A 21,160-nucleotide genomic window follows, 5' to 3' on the forward strand; every position below is an offset into this window, starting at 1 on the left:
AAATTAAAGAACTTTGTCAGTTTATTTTCCTAAACTATTCTAATCCAACCTGTAGCCCGCCTCAGAGCTACAGCAAAGTAGTGTCATCGAATCGAACCATGTACATCTCATTCTGCTGGGCCAGAGATGCTGGTTACTGATCAATTACTTATGATATTTGTTAATTAAGGCAAATCCAGTCCTTAAGGGTTGAAGAGGGCACCAGGTTCCAATCCAAATGCTCTGAATTACTTAATTGAAATTAATTACCTGTTTAACTAGTCCCCATTAAATTCTGCTTGCGCCTAAGATATTGATTTAATGGATAGCACATAAAAGCTGCTGATCTGACTGGGGCTCAAGAGAAACATTACGCTTTTTCAAAAACATTCGAAGGTGAATACTCCACAATATGCATTCTTTCTGCTGAGGCGGCAAAACCAGACTTCTAACGTGTGAAACGCCTGACACTTGATATGACAGACTGCAAAATGGAGCAGAAAATATGAGCTGATGACCCATAACTGTGCGTGTATAAGATAATCATTCATCGCCTCAGTTTGAAAACATACAGTACCAGTTAAAAGTTTGGACACCTACTCATTCAAGGGTTTTTATTTTTACTATTGTCTACATTGTAGAATAATAGTGAAGACATCAAAACTATGATAACACATATGGAATCATGTAGTAACCAAAAAAAGGTGTTAAACAAATCAAAATATATTTTATATTTGAGATTCTTCAAAGTAGCCACCCTTTGCCTTGATGAAAGTATTTGCACACTCTTGGCATTCTCTCAACCAGCTTCATGAGGTAGTCACCTGGAATGCATTTCAATTAACAGGTGTGCCTTGTTAAGTTAATTTGTCATATTTCTTTCCTTCTTAATGCATTTGAGCCAATCAGTTGTGTTGTGACAAGGTAGGAGTGGTATACAGAAGACAGCCCTATTTGGTAAAAGACCAAGTCCATATTAGCTTAAATACGCAAAGAAGAAAAACAGTCCATCATTACTTTAAGACATGAAGGTCAGTCAGTGCGGAACATTTCAAGAACTTTTAACATTTCTTCAGGTGCAGTCGCAAAAACCATCAAGTGCTATGATGAAACTGGCTCTCGTGAGGACCACCAAAAGGTTAGAGTTACAAGCCTCAGAAATTGCAGCCCAAATAAATGCTTCACAGGGTTCAAGTTTTTTAAATATTACTTTATTTAATTAGGCAAGACAGTTAAGAACCAAATTCTTATTTAGAATGACGGCCTACCCCGGGACAAACCCTAACCCGGACGACGCTGGTCCAATTGTGCGCTGCCCTATGGCAGCCTGATTCACAAAATCAGGCCTTCATGGTCGAATTGCTGCAAAGAAACCACTACTAAAAGGACACCAATTAGAAGAGACTTGCTTGGGCCCAAAAAGACGAGCAACGGACATTACGCCGGTGGAAATCTGTCCTTTGATCTGATGAGTCCAAATTTGAGATTTTTGGTTCCAACCGTCATGTCTTTGTGAGACACAGAGTAGGTGAACGGATGATCAATGCATGTGTGGTTCCCACTGTAAAGCATGGAGGAGATGTGATGGTGCTTTCATGGTGATACTCAGTGATTATTTAGAATTCAAGGCACACTTAACCAGCATGGCTACCACAGCATTCTGCAGCGATATGCCATCCCATCTGGTTTGCGCTTAGCGGGACTACCATTTGCTTATCAACAGGACAATGACCCAACACACCTCCAGGCTGTGCAAGGGTTATTTGACCAAGAAGTAGAGCGATGGAATGCTGCATCAGATGACCTGGCCTCCACAATGACCCGACCTCAACCCAATTGAGATGGTTTGGGATGAGTTGGACGAAAAGGAAAAGCAGCCAACAAGTGCTCAGCATATGTGGGAACTCCTTCAAGACGATTGGAAAAGCATTCCAGGTGAAGCTGGTTGAGAGAATGCCAAGAGTGTGCAAAGCTCTCATTGCAAAAAAGGGTGGCTACTTTGTAGAATCTCAAATATAAACTCAGCAAAAAAAGAAACGTCCCTTTTTCAGGACCCTGTCTTTCAAAGATAATTCATAAAAAGCCCAAACTCTTCACAGATCTTCATTGTAAAGGGTTTAAACACTGTTTCCCATGCTTGTTCAAAGAACCATAAACAATTAATGAACATGCACCTGTGGAACGGTCGTTAAGACACTAACAGCTTACAGACGGTATGCAATTAAGGTCATAGTTATGAAAACTTAGGACACTAAAGAGGCCTTTCTACTGACTCTGAAAAACACCAAAAGAAAGATGCCCAGGGTCCCTGCCCATCTGCGTGAACATGTCTTAGGCATGCTGCAAGGAGGCATGAGGACTGCAGATGTGGCCAGGGCAATAAATTGCAATGTCCGTACTGTGAGACACCTAAGACAGCGCCACAGGGAGACAGCACGGACAGCTGATCGTCCTCACAGTGGCAGACCACGTGTAACAACACCTGCACAGGATCGGTACATCCAAACATCACACCTGCGGGACAGGTACAGGATGGCAACAACTGCCTGAGTTACACCAGGAACGCACAATCCCTCCATCACTGCTCAGACTGTCCGCAATAGGCTGAGAGAGGCTGGACTGAGGGCTTGTAGTCCTGTTGTAAGGCAAGTCCTCACCAGACATCACCGGCAACAACGTCACCTATGGGCACAAACCCACCGTCGCTGGACCAGACAGGACTGGCAAGAAGTGCTCTTCACTGACGAGTCGCGTTTCTGTCTCACCGGGTGATGGTTGGATTCTCGTTTATCATCGAAGGAATGAGCGTTACACCGAGGCCTGTACTCTGGATGCCTGATCGATTTGGAGGTGGAGGGTTCGTCATGGTCTAGGGCGGTGTCACAGCATCATCGAACTGAGCTTGTTGTCATTGCAGGCAATCTCAACGCTGTGCGTTACAGGGAAGACATCCTCCTCACTCATGTGGTACCCTTCCTGCAGGCTCATCCTGACATGACCCTCCAGCATGATAATGCCACCAGCCATACTGCTCGTTCTGTGCGTGATTTCCTGCAAGACAGGAATGTCAGTGTTCTGCCATGGCCAGCGAAGAGCCCGGATCTCTATCCCATTGAGCACGTCTGGGACCTGTTGGATCGGAGCGTGAGGGCTAGGGCCATTCCCCCCAGAAATGTCCGGAAACTTGCAGGTGACTTGGTGGAAGAGTGGACTAACATCTCACAGCAAGAACTGGCAAATCTGGTGCAGTCCATGAGGAGATGCACTGCAGTACTTAATGCAGCTGGTGGCCACACCTGATACTGAATGTTACTTTAGATTTTGACACCCCCCCCCTTTGTTCACAGACACATTATTCCATTTCTGTTAGTCACATGTCTGTGGAACTTGTTCAGTTTATGTCTCAGTTGTTGAATCTTGTTATGTTCATACAAATACTTACACGTTAAGTTTGCTGAAAAAATGTGTATTTTATATGTTTAAATTTTTTTGGGTTACTACATGATTCCATATGTGTCATTTCATAGTTTTGATGTCTTCAGTATTATTCTACAATGTAGAAAATAGTCAAATTAAAGAAAAACCCTTTGAGTAGATGTAGTATCATGGCGCCGGGGAGGATGGCTGACGTTTTACGTGCTCTAACCAACTGTGTTTTTTTGTGTTGTTTGTAACTTCTTTTTTTAACTTATTCTTTACATAATGTTGATGTTACTGTCTCTTATGACCGAAAAGAACTTCTGGACATCAAAACAGCGATTACTCACCACGAACTGGCAGAAGCTTCTTTTTTTTTACTTTAACGAGTCTGACGAGCCTGAAGTGAAGGAAATACTGCTTTCCTGGGAACAGGCCCAAATCCCTGTCATTTGCATGAAGAGAAGACGGAGAAAAAGAGGATGGAGGTCGGGCTGCCTTCTGAGAATTCGTAGGCGATCGAATAAGCCCCCACTGCCTTCGGTTGTACTAGCTAACATGCAATATTTTTTTTTTTTTTTTTTTTTTTTTAAATCGACAACCTACGAAAAAGATTAAACTACCAACGGGACATTCAAAACTGTAATATCTAATGCTTCATGGAGTCGTGGCTGAACGACGACATTATCAACATACAGCTGGCTGGTTGTACGCTGTATCGGCAGGATAGAACAGCGGCGTCTGGTAAGACAAGTGGAGAAGACTATGTATATTTGTAAACAACAGCTGGTGCATGATATCTAAGGAAGTCTCGAGCTATTGCTTGCCTGAGGTAGAGTATCTCATGACAAGTTGTATACCACACTATCTACCTAGAGAGTTTCTGTATTTTTTGTAGCGGTCTACATACCACCACACACTGATTCTAGCACTAAGACCGCACTCAATGAGCTGTATTCCGCCTTAAGACAAACAGGAAAACGCTCATCCAGAGGCGGCGCTCCTAGTGGCCTGGGACTTCAATGCAGGGAAACAAATCCGTTTTACCAAATTTCTATCAGCATGTTAATTGTGCAACCAGACGGAGAAAATAAAAAAAAAATTTAAAAAATTAGAGACCACCTATACTCCACACACAGCGATGCATACAAAGCTCTCCCTCACCCTCCATTTGGCAAATTTGACCATAATTCTATCCTCCTGATTCCTGCTTACAAGCAAAAATTAAAGCACGAAGCACCAGGGACTCAGTCTATAAAAAAAGCGGTCAGATGAAGCAGGTGCTAAGCTACAGGACTGTTTTGCTAGCTCAGACTGGAATATGTTCCGGGATTCCGCCGATGGCATTGAGTGCACCACATCAGTCATAGGCTTCATCAATAAGTGCATCGATGATGTCGTCCCCACAGTGAACGTACGTACATACCCCAACCAGAAGCCATGGATAACAGGCAACATCCGCACTGAGCTAAAAGCTAGAGCTGCCACTTTCAAGGAGCGGGACTCTAACCCAGAAGCTTATAAGAAATCCTGCTATGCCCTCCATCAAACAGGCAAAGCGTCAATACAGGACTAAGATCAAATCATGCTACACCGGCTCCAAAGCTCGTCGGATTTGGCAGGGCTTGCAAACCATTAGACTTCAAAAGGGAAGCACAGCCGAGAGCTGCCCAGTGACACGAGCCTACCAGACAAGCTAATCTACTTCTATGCTCGCTTAGAGACAAATAACACTGAAACATGCATGAGAGCATCAGCTGTTCCGGATGACTGTGTGATCACGCTCTCCACAACCGATGTGAGTAAGACCTTTAAAAACAGGTCAACATTCACAAGGCTAGACAGATTACCAGGACGTGTACTGTGAGCATGCACTGACCAACTGGCAAGTGTTGTCACTGACATTTTCAACATCTCCCTGTCCCAGTCTGTAATACCAACATGTTTTAAGCAGAACACCATAGTGGGCTGGTCATGGCTCACATCAACACCATTATCCCAGAAACCCTAGGCCTGCTCCAATTTGCATACCGCCCTTACAGATAAACAGATGACGCAATCTCTATTGCACTCCACACTTCCCTTTCCCACCAGGACAAAAGGAACACCTATGTGAGAATGCTATTCATTGACTACAGCTCAGCATTCAACACCATAGTACCCTCAAAGCTCATCACTAAACTAAGGATCCTGGGCCTAAACACCTCCCTCTGCAACTGGATCCTGGACTTCCTGACGGGCCACCCCCAGGTGGTAAGGGTAGGTAACAACACATCCGCCACGCTGATCCTCAACATGGGGGCCCCTCAGGGGTGCATGTTCAGTGTCCTCCTGTACTCCCTGTTCACTCATGACTGCACGGCAAGGCACGACCTCCAACACCATCATTAAGTTTGCAGATGACAACAGTGGTAGGCCTGATCACCAACAACAACGAGACAGCCTATAGGGAGGCGTCAGAGACCTGGCCGTGCAGTGCCAGGACAACCTCTCCCTCAACGTGATCAAGACAAAGGAATTGATTGTGGACTACAGGAAAAGGAGGACTGAGCACGCCCCCATTAACATCAACAGGGCTGTAGAGTAGCAGATTGAGAGCATCAAGTTCCTTGGTGTCCACATCACCAAGACAGTCGTGAAGAGGGCACGACAAAGCATATTCCCCCTCAGGAGACTGAAAAGATTTGGCATGGGTCCCCAGATCCTCAAAAGGTTCTACAGCTGCACCATCGAGAGCATCCTGACTGGTTGCATCACTGCCTGGTATTGCAACTGCTCAGCCTCCGACGTCAAGGCACTACAGAGGGTAGTGCGAACGGCCCAGTACATCACTGGGGCCAAGCTTCCAGCCATCCAGGACCTCTATACCAGGCGGTGTCAGAGGAAGGCCCTAAAAATTGTCAAGGACTCCAGCCCCCCAGTCATAGACTGTTCTCTCTGCTACCGCACTGCAAGCGGTAGCGGCGCGCCAAATCTAGGTCCAAGAGGCTTCTAAACAGCTTCTACCCCCAAGCCATAAGATTAATTGTTCAGCAATCAAAATGGCCACCCAGACTATTTGCATTGCCTACCCACCCCCTCTTTTACACCGCTGCTACTCTGTTATTATCTCTGCATAGTCTACCTACATGTACATATTACCTCAATTAACCGGTGCCCCTGCACATTGAGACTGTACACAGGGGGTACCGGTAGAGTCTCGCTATTGTTATTTAAATGCTGTTCTTTAACCTGTTAGGGCTCGGGGGCAGTATTGACACGGCCAGATAAAAAAACGTACCCGATTTAATCTGGTTACTACTCCTGCCCAGTAACTAGAATATGCATATAATTATTGGCTTTGGATAGAAAACACCCTAACGTTTCTAAAACTGTTTGAATGGTGTCTGTGAGTATAACAGAACTCAAATGGCAGGCCAAAACCTGAGAAGATTCCATGCAGGAAGTGGCCTGTCTGAGAAGTTGTGTTTCATCTTGGCTCTTTTTATTGAAGACTGAGGATCTTTGCTCTAACGTGACACTTCCTACGGCTCCCATAGGCTCTCAGAGCCCGGGAAAAAGCTTAACGATATCGAGGCAGCCTCTGGCTGAAACACATTATCGCTTTTGGCAAGTGGCCGATCAGAGTACTATGGGCTTAGGCGCGTGCCCGAGTCGACCGAATGCTTTATTTTCTTTCGTCTGTTTACCTAAACGCAGATTCCCGGTCGGAATATTATCGCTTTTTTATGAGAAATGGCATAAAAATCGATTTTAACCCCTTACATCTAGACGTTCCGCTAGCGGAACACCTGCTCCAATATCCAATGATGGGCGTGGCGCGAAATACAAACTCCTCTAAAATCCGAAAACTTCCATTTTTCAAACATATGACTATTTTACAGCATTTTAAAGACAAGACTCTCGTTAATCTAACCACACTGTCCGATTTCAAAAAGGCTTTACAGCGAAAGCAAAACATTAGATTATGTCAGCAGAGTACCCAGCCAGAAATAATCAGACACCCATTTTTCAAGCTAGCATATAATGTCACAAAAAACAAAACCACAGCTAAATGCAGCACTAACCTTTGATGATCTTCATCAGATGACAACCCTAGGACATTATGTTATACAATGCATGCATGTTTTGTTCAATCAAGTTCATATTTATATCAAAAACCAGCTTTTTCAGTGGGAATGCTAGTCACATGCTAGTCACATGCTAATGTAAAAAGCTGGTTTTTGATATAAATATGAACTTGATTGAACAAAACATGCATGTATTGTATAACATAATGTCCTAGGGTCGTCATCTGATGAAGATCATCAAAGGTTAGTGCTGCATTTAGCTGTGGTTTGATGTGACATTATATGCTAGCTTGAAAAATGGGTGTCTGATTATTTCTGGCTGGGTACTCTGCTGACATAATCTAATGTTTTGCTTTCGTTGTAAAGCCTTTTTGAAATCGGACAGTGTGGTTAGATTAACGAGAGTCTTGTCTTTAAAATGGTGTAAAATAGTCATATGTTTGAAAAATTGAAGTTTTCGCATTTGAGGTTTTTGAATAACGCGCCACGGGATTACACTGGCTGTTACGTTGGTGGGACGATTTGGTGCCACCTACCCTAGAGAGGTTAATTACTTATTCTGATTTTTTAAACTGTATTGTTGGTTAGGGGCTTGTAAGTAAGCAATTCACTGTTGTATTCGGCGCATGTGACTAATACAATTTTGATTTGTGCCCAAACTTTTGACTGGTACTGTATATTGCCACACTTTTATAGGAGTGGTGCTAAAACTCTGTAGTTATTGTACAAGGTAGGTACATTCATATGTACGGTCTCATTACAGTGTAAGCACAGTGAAGTATAGCAAAGATACAACTACCTCTGTTTTTATATAATAACACATTTTACTTTCTGCTAGCCACTGCTCTCAGGTGTGCACTGACTGGGTCAGCTGTCCTCCTGTACTCCCTGATGAATAGCACACAGAAACAGAGTAGAGAAAGCTGGAGAACAGAGAAGTGTGTGTATGCGTGTTCATGCGTGTGGATCTATGCATGTGCGAGCGTTTATGCGCGAGTGTGTGTGTTGAGGGGGCCCATGAAGCCTGCCCTTCAGTCACTTGACAATAAAGCCAGGCGGCATTATCATATCTATCAGCTGCCGTTAAAGAGATTGCAGCTTTGTCAGAGCCGCGCTTGCCGAAGGGAGACAGAGGGTCCATCTCAAATCCAATCAGCTCTCTGGGAAATGAAATAAGACGCGTGTTATAGTTGGTTACTGAAAAGCTGCAACTAGGTGCAAACCAGGGGACGGGGACTGGGGAGCAGGGTTATCATAACCTGACACCCTCCAAAGTTTCAAATAGCAAAGTTGATTTGTCTCAGTGAGACTGTACATGCAACACTGGAGCATGTCTGAAGGTAGCCAAGACTAGTTTAAACTAGCTAGCTATAGGTTGAAAAGCTCAGACCTTTTTGTCAACTGGAGATTTTCATACTGTGGATGCATTCTCTCCTTAATTGTCAAACTTTTGTATAATTTCAGCCAGTCGTTTTTGAATGTAGTGCTCACAAGAATGGTACACCACCCAAAGGACATCCAATCAACTTGGCACAACAACTGTGGGAAGCATTGGAGTGAACATGGGCCAGCATCCCTGTGAAACATTTGACACCTTGTAGAGTCCACACCCGAGCAATTGAGGCTGTTCTGAGGGCAAAAAGGGGGGTGCATCTCAATATTAGGAAGCTGTTCCTAATGTTTTGTTCACTCAGTGCATGTGCAGATATGTGCACCATGTCATTGCTTTCACTCGAACTCTGCTGTGTCCAACGAGCTGTTATGCCCACCCTGCAAACTCATTGGATAACGCTAGGCAGGCCTTTTGCTAGCTGTCACTCAAACAGCAACGGGCTGAAGCTCATTGGCTAAAACTCAAATTACTAGGGGGCTGGCACAGGTGGGGGAAAATGGCGCTGCACAGCTTCCAGAAAACAGTAGCTTTTAAAAAACTACGGATTTCGTGGCTAATTGAGGTAAAACCGTAATTCTGCTCATGGATTATATGCATGTATGAACTACATACACATTGACACATCCAGCCCAAAGCAGGAGGTTTTGAACAAAAAAAAAAAAAAAAAAAAAACTCACTAGTCGCCAAAGAACCGCTCAATCTCTTTAAATAAATTAACTTGGCTGTGTGGAATCCCTAAGATTAGTCTGGGTGTGAGATTCATACTCCAGCTTAAGAGGGCATGCAAATTCTGCCATATCCAAATGAACTGCCAGTCAAAACAATGTGGAAATGTGGACTGGCAGCATAAACAGGCCCCACACACACACTTTCCACAGCATCAACATTCATAAGACAATTACAAAAATGAAATGCCATTGTGATAATTACTACAATTAACTGTGCTCTGACAAAGCCTGGTGGTAACAATGTGCCTTCCGCCATTATGGGCAGAGTAAACACAGACAAGTGGTTGTAAGGGCCTGGGCATTAAATCAACAGTGATGTGGCTGGAGTGAGTTCCTGTCAGGCGACAGAGCAGCCAGGCTAAGGAGAGGAGAGGATAGGACAGGAGAAGAGGAGACACATGTTGACTATGGCTGCTACTACTATTATTATCAGCCTGAGCTGTTCTTAAAATGGGACAAACCCCTGCAATCAAAAAAACTAAATCATTCAGTCTTTATTACCCCCACTGAAGTTTGCTATTCTCCTGGTACCAATGTGAGGCCACAGGAGAAACAGGCACTCCCCATCTCTTAAAACAGCATGCCATGTAAATCTGTTCTTGAATTCCACAGGAGCCCTCCCCTCGGATTTCACTAATAAATTCAACATCTGAAAATGGGCGAAGAGAATAAAGGAAAAATGTGTGCGCATCTTGTTAAAGATGACAGAGGAACAGATTATTCCTTTATTTATCTAACAAGGGGAAAGCTCTGGCCAGATGATCTAGTGTCTTTCTCGGTCAGGTATAGCAGATCTACTCTGCCTGACACAGACGGGCTGAAAGGAACCACAAAGCCCCAGGTTCCTGCCTGATACCTGCTTTTATAAAGAATAACCAGGAGATCTAGGATGGGGCAAGTCTGTTTTGCTGGAGTGTTTCCTTTGCCCCTCGCAAGGAGGAATTTCAGCTGGAAGCAATTTGAGGGATGATCCGTGTACATAGTATTGTGGTGAGGTTCTCAGAGGGTGACAGAGTGGATGTCCAGTGAAAACTGGCTAAAACAATTGATTTGGCCGACCAATGTAGAGAGCTAATGACACAATCAACACCTGCACCCCTCTCGGAGCCCTGGCTTTATCTCTGCGTCCATAACAACAGATGTGGATGACTGACCCCCTCCCTCAACCCATTCAGCCCTGCGCGGCCCAACAGGAAACTGTTTGAGACAGAAGCAGGGAAGAAAAACAGCCAAATCCCCCACCCTGGGTTAACACAAAGGAGACTGGAATGTAAGGAGTTAATCCGTTTGGGGTCTCTTCCGCAAACAAAGGACAGGCCTTCAGACAAAGGTTGAGGGAGGGGGAGTGGTTGGCTTTCCCTTACCATCTGGACCTTTTGTTTGGGGGAGGGGGTTGACGTAGGAGGGGGAGGCCCCCCCAGTGAGCCTCCCCGTCCACATGCTGCAGCCCCAGACAGACACCCTTCCACTGGGTCACACCACACTGGGGCCCTGTTCAGCTAATAATCTCTCTCCTCTGCAACTGCTCACACACACACACAGGGGGCTCCCTCAAACCGTGCCTCAGCAATCGGAGACTTTAAAACTTCGTGAGTTAGGCAACGTGAAAGTAAACTTGTCCAAAAACTGTATGTTTGTGTATGTCAATCTGTCTGTGCTTCTGGTAGATTTAAGTGAAATCTGTCAGACGGAGGGAACACAGGCTCTCTTAAGGACCATTATGAGCTGTGTAAACAAAAACAAAAATGGCGCCGGAGGAGATGGCCGCCGTTTTACGGTCTACTAACCAAATTGTGCTATCATGTGTTTTTTTTGCGTTATTTGTAACTTATTTTGTACATAATGTTTCTGCCACCGTATCTTATGGCAAAAAAGAGCTTCTGGATATCAGGACAACGATCACTCACCTCGGATTAGACAAAGATTTTTTCAACAACAAGCAGGACTCACACGATATTCTCTAAACACCCCACAGGGAGGACATCCCAATAATTCGCAAAAGGAAGCGACGCAGAGGACGAAGAGCCGGATGCCTCGTCCGGACCCGCAGAAGGCAACTAGGAAAGCTGCCGTTACCGTCAATATTAATCGCCAACGTGCGATTACTGTCATTGGACAGTAAACTAGACGAGGTACGATCACGAATATCCTACCAATAGGATATTACAGTTTTTGATGTCCCATGTTTCACGGAATCGTGGCTGAATGACGGGATACAGCTAGCGGGTTACATGCTGCACCGACAGGATAGAACAGCACACTCCGGTAAGACGAGGGGGGGGGCGGTCTGTGCATATTTGTAAACAACAGCTGGTGCACGAAATCTAAGGAAGTCTCTAGATTTTGCTCACCTGAAGTAGAGTATATTGTGATAAATTGCAGGCCACACTACTTGCCTAGAGAGTTCTCAGCTATACTTTTCGTGGCTGTTTACTTACCACCACAGACAGATGCTGGCACTAAGACCGCACTCAGTCAGCTGTATAAGGAAATACACAAACAGGAAACCACTCACCCAGAGGCGGCGCTCCTAGTGGCCAGAGACATCAATGCAGGGAAACTTAAATCAGTTCTACCAAATCTCTATCAACATGTTAAATGTGCAACCAGAGGGAAAAAAATAATAAAAAATTCTAGATCACCTGTACTCCACACACAGAGACGCGTACAAAGCTCTCCCTCGCCCTCCATTTGGTAAATCCAACCACAACTCTAACCTCCTGATTCCTGCTTACAAGCAAAAATTAAAGCAGGAAGCACCAGTGACTCGGTCTATAAAAAAATTGTCAGATGAAGCAGATGCTAAACTACAGGACTGTTTTGCTATCACAGACTGGAACATGTTCCGGGATTCTTCCAATGACATTGAGGAATACAGTCACTGGCTTTATCAATAAGTGCATTGAGGACGTCGTCCCCACAGTGACCGTACATACATACCCCAACCAGAAGCCATGGATTACAGGCAACATTCACATTGAGCTAAAGGTTAGAGCTGCCGTTTTCAAGGTGCGGGACTCTAACCCGGAAGCTTACAAGAAATCCTGCGACGAACCATCAAACAGGAAAAGTGTCAATACAGGGCTAAGATTGAATCATAGTACACCGGCTCCGACACTTGTCGGATGTGGCAGGGCTTGCAAACTTTTACAGACTACAAAGGGAAGCACAGCAGCGAGCTGCCCAGTGACACAAGCCTACCAGACGAGCTAAATCACTTCTATGCTCGCGTCGAGGCAAGCAACACTGAAGCATGCATGAGAGCATCAGCTGTTCCGGACGACTGTGTGATCAGGCTCTCCGTAGCCGACGTGAGTAAGGCCTTTAAACTGGTCAACATACACAAGGCTGCGGGGCCAGACGGATTACCAGGACGTGTGCTCCGGGCATGTGCTGACCAACTGGCAGGTGTCTTCACTGACATTTTCAACATGTCCCTGATTGAGTCTGTAATAACAACATGCTTCAAGCAGACCACCATAGTCCCTGTGCCCAAGAACACAAAGGCAACCTGCCTAAATGACTACAGACCCGTAGCACTCACGTCCGTAGCCATGAAGTGCTTTGAAAGGCTGGTAATGGCTCACATCAACACCATTATCCCAGAAACCCTAGACCCATACAAATGTGCATACAGCCCAAACAGATCCACAGATGATTCAATCTCTATTGCACTCCACACTGCCCTTTCCCACCTGGACAAAAGGAACACCTATGTGAGAATGCTATTCATTGATTACAGCTCAGCATTCAACACCATAGTACCCTCAAAGCTCATCACTAAGCTAAGGAACCTGGGACTAAACACCTCCCTCTGCAACTGGATCCTGGACTTCCTGACGGGCCGCCCCCAGGTGTTGAGGGTAGGTAGCAACACATCTGCCACGCTGATCCTCAACACTGGAGCTCCCCAGGGGTGTGTGCTCAGTCCCCTCCTGTACTCTCTGTTCACCCACGACTGCATGGCCAGGCACGACTCCAACATTACGTTTGCTGACGACACAACAGTGATCACCGACAACGATGAGACAGCCTATAGGGAGGAGGTCAGAGACCTGGTCGGGTGGTGCCAGAATAACCTATCCCTCAACATAACCAAGACTAAGGAGATGATTGTGGACTACAGGAAAAGGAGCACCGAGCACGTCCCCATTCTCATCGACGGGGCGGTAGTGGAGCAGGTTGAGAGCTTTAAATTCCTTGGTGTCCACATCAACAACAAACTAGAATGGTCCAAACACACCAAGACAGTCGTGACGAGGGCACAACAAAGCCTATTCCCCCTCAGGAAACTAAAAAGATTTGGCATGGGTCCTGAGATCCTCAAAAGGTTCTACAGCTGCAACATCGAGAGCATCCTGACCGCGGCCTCCGACCGCAAGGCACTACAGAGGGTAGTGCGTACGGCCCAGTACATCACTTGGGCAAAGCTGCCTGCCATCCAGGACCTCTACATCAGGCGGTGTCAAAGTAAGGCCCTAAAAATTGTCAAAGACCCCAACCACCCCAGTCATAGACTGTTCTCTCTCCTACCGCATGGGAAGCGGTACCAGAGTGTCAAGTCTAGGACAAAAAGGCTTCTCAACAGTTTCTACCCCCCAAGCCATAAGACTCCTGAACAGGTAACCAAATGGTTACCCGGACTATTTGCATTGTGTGCCCCCCCCAACCCCTCTTTTTACGCTGCCGCTACTCTCTGTTTATCATATATGCATAGTCACCTTAACTATACATTCATGTACATACTACCTCAAATTGGCCCGACCAACCAGTGCTCCCACACATTGGCTAACCGGGCTATCTGCACTGTGTCCCACCACCCGCCAACCCCTCTTTTTACGCTACTGCTACTCTCTGTTCATCATATATGCATAGTCACTTTAACCATACTACCTCAATAAGCCTGACTAACCGGTGTCTGTATATAGCCTTGCTACTCTTATTTTCAAATGTCTTTTTACTGTTGTTTTATTTCTTTACACACACACACACCTTTTTTTTTTTCGCACTATTGGTTAGAGCCTGTAAGTAAGCATTTCACTGTAAGGTCTACAGCTGTTGTATTCGGCGCACGTGACAAAAAAAAATACAAACAAAAAAAAATTTAAAAATAAAATTGGATTTGATGATTCACAATTAAAACAGGTCAGCGATTCAGGGGGCAGAATGCCGCTAAAAATGCCCCTGTTCAGCGGTGGAGGGGATTTTCAGGATGAGGAGCGCAGGACAGAGGGCAAACAAAAACTGCCTGTGAACTCACTCCCTCCCTCTCCCCTTTATCTCTCGCTCTCTCACTCTCTCTATATTTCCCTCCGTCAGCTGGTGGGGAGCCCAGGCATGGGTGTTTCCTTCTCATCCAGTGAGAAATACATGTCAGCCTGTCAGTTCAGAGGCGACTGCATCCTGGTCGTGAATACACTGAAGTATTTATTTGGTATCAAAACGTCTGACAGGTCCACTACAACAAGAGGAAGAATACAACTGAAGCTGGTTCTACAAATACCATAGAGACCATAATGGGTTAGGTGTTTTCAACTCTGACAGACAGAAAGTCTAAAACCTATTTACAGTACCAGGTACACATGCTGTAATCATAGCTTAACTTTTAAAAGAAATACCGACTGTTCAAATTTGAGGTAAAAAGTATTGTTGGGTAAAACGTTAAAAACAGACATTTTTTGTCATTTAGCAGACACTTATCCAGAGCGAGTTACAGTAGAAGTTAGTTAATACATTTTCTCTACTTTTTCGCACTGGTCCCCCGTGGGAATCGAACCCACAACCCTGGTGTTGCAAGCACCATGCTCTACCAACTGATCCACAGGGGATCAGGACAATTGTAGTTCATCATCCAGTGAAGAGAGTACAGTGCACACAGACATCAGAAGACATACCTGTTGTTACCAGCAATTACCTTCCCACTCCTACACATCATGTTGTGAATGGCAGGGGGGGGGGTGTGTGTGTGTGTGTGTGTGTAAAGTGTGGCGTTTAAATGCGACTCTACATAGAAGACAATGTACGTACCACCACCATGAGTGTAGGAATCCAGGGGGCTCCCCCAGTGTAATGTTCTTCTCCCATCGGATCTGGGGGAGAGAGAGAGAGAGAGAGTTAAGACTCTGCCGCATGTGCATCCATAATGCATACTCACCACATCTCACTCCACTTCACCTCTGACAGACATGCAGTAAGAATGGAGTGCAGAGAGTGTGGATCTGACACTAAAAACATCTCAGTAGCAGCTCCTCACACTTCATACACCTCTACCCCCCATATCTGGCAACTGAGATAAGATCAACCCAGAGATAGCTAGCTACCACACTCGGCCCTTTTAGTACTAACTCCAACTGCCACCGTCTGTGGCCGCTGTGTGAGCTACAGAACATTGCAGGCACTGTATGCATCCTCACTTGCATGCCAAACTTTCTGGCTTTCTCCTGTTATGACTAGGACCCAGGGTTTTGCTGACTGACTTGACCAGGAACAATTATGTAACTAGGGCCAGGACTTTTTCCTGGTCAGGTCAAATCAAATTGTATTGGTCACATACGCGGACTTAGCAGATGTATAGCGAAATGCTTGTGCTTCTGGTGCCGACAGTGCAGTAATATCTAACAAGTAAAAGCTAGCAAATTACACAACATATACCCAACACACACAAATCTTAGTAGGAATGAGTTAAGACTATATACACACACACACACACGGATGAGCGATGTCCGAGCGGAACGGCTAAGATACAGTAGAATAGTACAGAACACAGTATATAGACATGAGATGAGTAATGCCAGATATGTAAACATTAAAGTGACTAGTGTTCCATTCCTTAAAAAGTGGCTAGTAATTCCTAGTCTATGCATAAAGGCAGCAGCCTCTTTATGTTAGTGATGGCTGTTTAACAGTGTGATGGCCTTGAGATTGAAAAACAGCTTCTCGTCTCTCGGTCCCAGCTTTGATGCACCTGTACTGACCTCGCCTTCTGGATGATAGCGTGGTGAACAGGCAGTGGCTCGGGTGGTTGAGGTCCTTGATGATCTTTTTGGCCTTCCTGTGACATCAGGTGCTGTAGGTGTCCTGGAGGGCGGGTAGTTTGCCCCCAGTAATGTGTTGAGCAGAACACACCACTCTCTGGAGAGCCTTGCGGTTGCGGGCGGTGCAGTTGCTGTACCAGGTGGTGATACACAATTGAAAGCATCCTGTCGGGCTGTATCTGTAGAAATTTGTGAGGGTTTTAGGTAACAAGCCAAATGTCTTTAGCCTCCTGAGGTTGAAGAGGCTCTGTTGCGCCTCCTTCACCACACTGTGTGTGGGTTGTCAATTTCAGTTTGTCAGTGATGTGTACGCCAAGGAACTTGAAGCTTTCCACCTTCTCCACTGCGGTCCAGTCGATGTAGATAGCAGACAGTACACCCCCGTTTCCTGAAGTCCACGATCATCTCCTTTGTTTTGTTGACGTTGAGTGAGGTTGTTTTCCAGGCACCACACCTCTTCCCTGTAGGCTGTCTCATCATCGTTGGTAATCAAGCCTACTACTGTCGTGTCATCTGCAAACTTGATTGAGTTGGAGGCGTGCTTGGACACGAAGTCATGGGTGAACAGGGAGTACAGGAGGGAGCTGAGCACGCACCCTTGTGGGGCACCAGTGTTGAGGATCAGTGGAGTGGAGGTGATGTTTCCTACCTTCACCACCTGGGGGCGGCCCATCAGGAAGTCCAGGACCCAGTTGCATAGGGCGGGGTCGAGACCCAGGGCCTCGAGCTTAATGATGAGCTTGGAGGGTACTATAGTGTTGAATGCTGAGCTATAGTCAATAAACAACATTCTCACATATGTATTCCTCTTGTCCAGATGGAATATGGCAGTGGGCATAGTGATGGCGATTGCATCGTCTGTAGACCTATTGGGGCGGTAAGCAAATTGAAGTGGGTCTATGGTGGCAGGTAAGGTAGAGGTAATATGATCCTTGACTAGTCTCTCAAAGCACTTCATGATGACGGAAGTGAGTGCTACGGGGCGATAGTCAGTTACCTTTGCCTTCTTGGGTACAGGAACAATGGTGGCCATCTTGAAGCATGTGGGGACAGCAGACTGGAATAGGGATAGATTGAATATGTCCATAAACACTCCAACCAGATGGTCTGCGCATGCTCTGAGGACGCGGCTAGGGATGCCGTCTGGACCGGCAGCCATGCGATGGTTAACACGTTTAAATGTTTTATTCACATCGGCCACGGAGAAAGAGAGCCCACAATCCTTGGTAGCACTGTGTTATCCTCAAAGCGTGCAAAGAATGTGTTTAGCCTGTCCGGAAGCAAGGCGGTCTCGGCGACGTTTTCCTTTTGTAGTCCGTGATTTTCTGTAGTCCTTGCCACATACGTCTCGTGTCTGAGCTGTTGAATTGCAACTCCACTTTCTCTATACTGACGTTTAGCTTGTTTTATTGCCTTGCAGAGTGAATAACTACACTGTTTATATTCTGCCATTTTACCAGTCGCCTTGCTATTGTTAAATGCGGTGGTTTGCGCTTTCAGTTTCGCGCGAATGCTACCATCTATCCACGGTTTCTGGTCAGGGTAGGTTTTTATATAGTTACAGTGGGTACTACATCTCCTATATACTTCCTTTTGAACTCAGTCACCGTATCCGTATATGCGTCTAGATTATTTTTGCACGCTACCTGGACCATTTCCAAGTCCACGTGATCAAAACAATCCTGAAGCGTGGATTCCGATTGGTCAGACCAGCGTTGAATAGTACAGAGCACGGGCACTTCCTGTTTAAGTTTCTGCCTATAGCACAGGAGGAGCAAGATGGAGTCGTGGTCAGATTTGCCAAAAGGAGGGCCTTGTAAGCATCCCGGAAGTTTGAATAGCAACAGTCTAGAGTCTTAGTAGCGCGAGTAGGACAGTCAATATGTTGATAGAATTTTGGCAGCCTAGTCCTCAGATTTGCTTTGTTAAAATCCCCAGCTACAATAAAATGCAGCCTCAGGATGTTGATTCCAGTTTGCATAGTCCAGTGAAATTCTTTGAGGGCCATCGAGTTTACGGCTTGAGGTGGGATGTAAACGGCCATGGCGATGATGGAGGAGAATTCTCTTGGGAAATAATACGGTCAGCATTTAATTGGGAGGTATTCTAGGTCGGGTGAACAAAATGACTTGAGTTCCTGTAAGTTCCTAGAATTACACCATGAGTCCTACAGGCCCTGCAGGTGAGCCTTGAAACGTGGCATGTAATAGAGGCTAAATGCGATGCATTGTAGTTCTAAGGCACGTGGCTGGTGATCAGGACTATATTTTTGGTGTGACTGTTGCCAGTTTTATAGGCTGTCCTATACACAGCTGATGGATGAGACTAACTTACGTGTGGGCCAGTGGAGGCTGTTCAAGGGTTCTGCTGTACATGGGAGCAGGGAGTGACTGTTCCCCGAGGAGATGGGCGAGTGTGCAGGGGTAGGACGAGGGGTTAATTGAGAGGCCAGGTGATAGCTCTCTCATTAGGTGGCATCAAGCAGGTGTGTTTTGCTTCAGCATATCTGGAGGGACTGAATTCCCTTATCTATTCATGTGGGAGACGGGAGGGCTGGAAAGGGCCGAACATGCTTTGCAGAGGTCCTGAGATTTTAGCATAGTAATTATATTGGCGTAATGTGGCTAATTGTAGAACTGTTGACATTTATATGTGATGAAAAGAGACCGACCGTGAACAGAGAAACTTAAGACCTTTGTGGCTAAAGTTATGAGTATTGTTGATAATATGGGAGCTATAAAGGCATTTTGAATATTGTGTACTTACTTACACTGCTATCATAAAATACAAAGGGCAAGAAGAGAGTTCCAGAAAGCAGGAAACAAAATGGTTTGAAAACATCACTGATCAGCATCTCCACATTATACTGTGTATGTGATTTCATATATTTAAAAACAACTCAAGTACAAGCAAATTCCCTGGAAAAAGGCCTCTGCATGCCTCATGGAAATAAACTGTGTGAGGAGCAGAGCTTCTCCCTCCTGTTGCCTGTGATCCATAACTTAACCCCTATCCAGCAGCACACCAATAACACTCCATCTCAGGGAGGAGATTCGCCCAGGAGGGTTCTGCAATCAGCAAGCCTCACTTCAGCCTCGCAACTTAATCTCTCCGAGCTGGTCCCAGATCTGTGCTTAATATTTTAGTCCAGTTCTGTGCCTTGGTGGCAGTTAGTCGAACACTGCTGCCTGCACTGAACCGTTTAGGGCAGAGAGAGGGAAAAGCTTTTGGGCAGGTTAGGTGATTGATGTATTGATTTATCAGCATTTTAATAGACTAGGTTACTGTATGACTTTCTTGTGTCAACCTGGACAGGTTGTGGTTTGATTTAGCCTCACAAACACACCTTGAGATAGAATATAAGCATTAGACATTGAATGGCCTGACTTCCGCCCTTTTAAATTATAATTTCCACGTGTGACATTCTCAGTCACATTAAAGGCTGCTCTCTCATTACAGGTTAGTTATCAAAATATAACACATACAGTGCATTCGGAAAGTATTCAGACCCCTTGACTTTTTCCACTTTGTTACATTACAGCCTTATTCTAAAATTGATGAATTTTTTTAATTTATTTTTAATGAATAAACTACACACAATACTCCATAATGACAAAGCAAAAAGTGTTTAGAAAATGTAGCAAATTTATATTAAAAAAAAAACGGATACCTTATTTACATAAGTACTCAGACCCTTTGCTATGAGACTTGAAATTGAGCTTAGATTGATCATCACTGAGATGTTTCTACAACTTGGAGTCCACCTGTGGTAAATTCAATTGATTGGACATAAGGTCCCACATTTGACAGTGCATGTCAGAGCATAAACCAAGCCATCAGGTCGAAGGAATTGTCTGTAGAGCTTTGAGACAGGATTGTGTCGAGTCACAGATCTGGAGAAGGTTACCAAACAATGTCTGTAGCATTGAAGGTCAAAAGAACAGTGGCCTCCATTATTCTTAAATGGAAGAAATTTGGACCCACCAAGACTCTTCCTAGAGCTGGCAGCACTGCCAAACTGAGCAATCGGGGGAGAAGGGCCTTGGTCAGGGAGGTGGTGACCCAATGGTCACTCTGACAGAGCTCCAGAGATCCTCTGTGGAGATGGGAGAACCTTCCAGAAGGACCACCATCTCTGCAACACTCCACCTGTCAGGCCTTTATGGTAGAGTGGCCAGACGGAAGCCATTCCGCAGTAAAAAGGCACATGACAGCCAGATTGGATTTGCCAAAAGGCACCTAAAGGACCCAGATTCTCTGGTCTGATGAAACCAAGATTTAACTCTTTGGCCTGAATGTCAAGCATCACATCTGGAAGAAACCTGGCACCATCCCTACGGTGAAGCATTGTGGTGGCAGCATCATGCTGTGGGGATGTTTTTCAGCGGCAGGGACTGGGAGACTAGTCAGGATCAAGGGAAAGATGAAAGGAGCAAAGTACAGAGAGATCCTTGATGAAAACCTGCTCCAGAGCGCTCAGAACCTCAGACTGGGGCAAAGGTTCACCCTCCAACAGGACAACGACCCTAAGCACACAGC

General features: G+C 45.4%; 1 protein-coding gene across 2 annotated transcripts in view; it reads right to left on the reverse strand.

Moving 5' to 3' along the window:
• The window catches only part of LOC106613785 (single stranded DNA binding protein 4), a 134,595-nt gene that overhangs the window by 102,538 nt on the left and 10,897 nt on the right, over positions 1-21,160 (reverse strand). For both annotated transcript variants that reach the window (XM_045687512.2, XM_014216397.3), the window contains exon 3: positions 15,615-15,676. In XM_045687512.2, coding sequence (XP_045543468.2) covers positions 15,615-15,676 — 62 coding nt within the window. The remainder of the gene's footprint in view (positions 1-15,614; positions 15,677-21,160) is intronic.

This window comes from Salmo salar, chromosome 10 (genome assembly GCF_965601325.2).
Source record: "Salmo salar chromosome 10, fSalSal1, whole genome shotgun sequence".
Classification (NCBI taxonomy): Eukaryota; Metazoa; Chordata; class Actinopteri; order Salmoniformes; family Salmonidae; genus Salmo; species Salmo salar.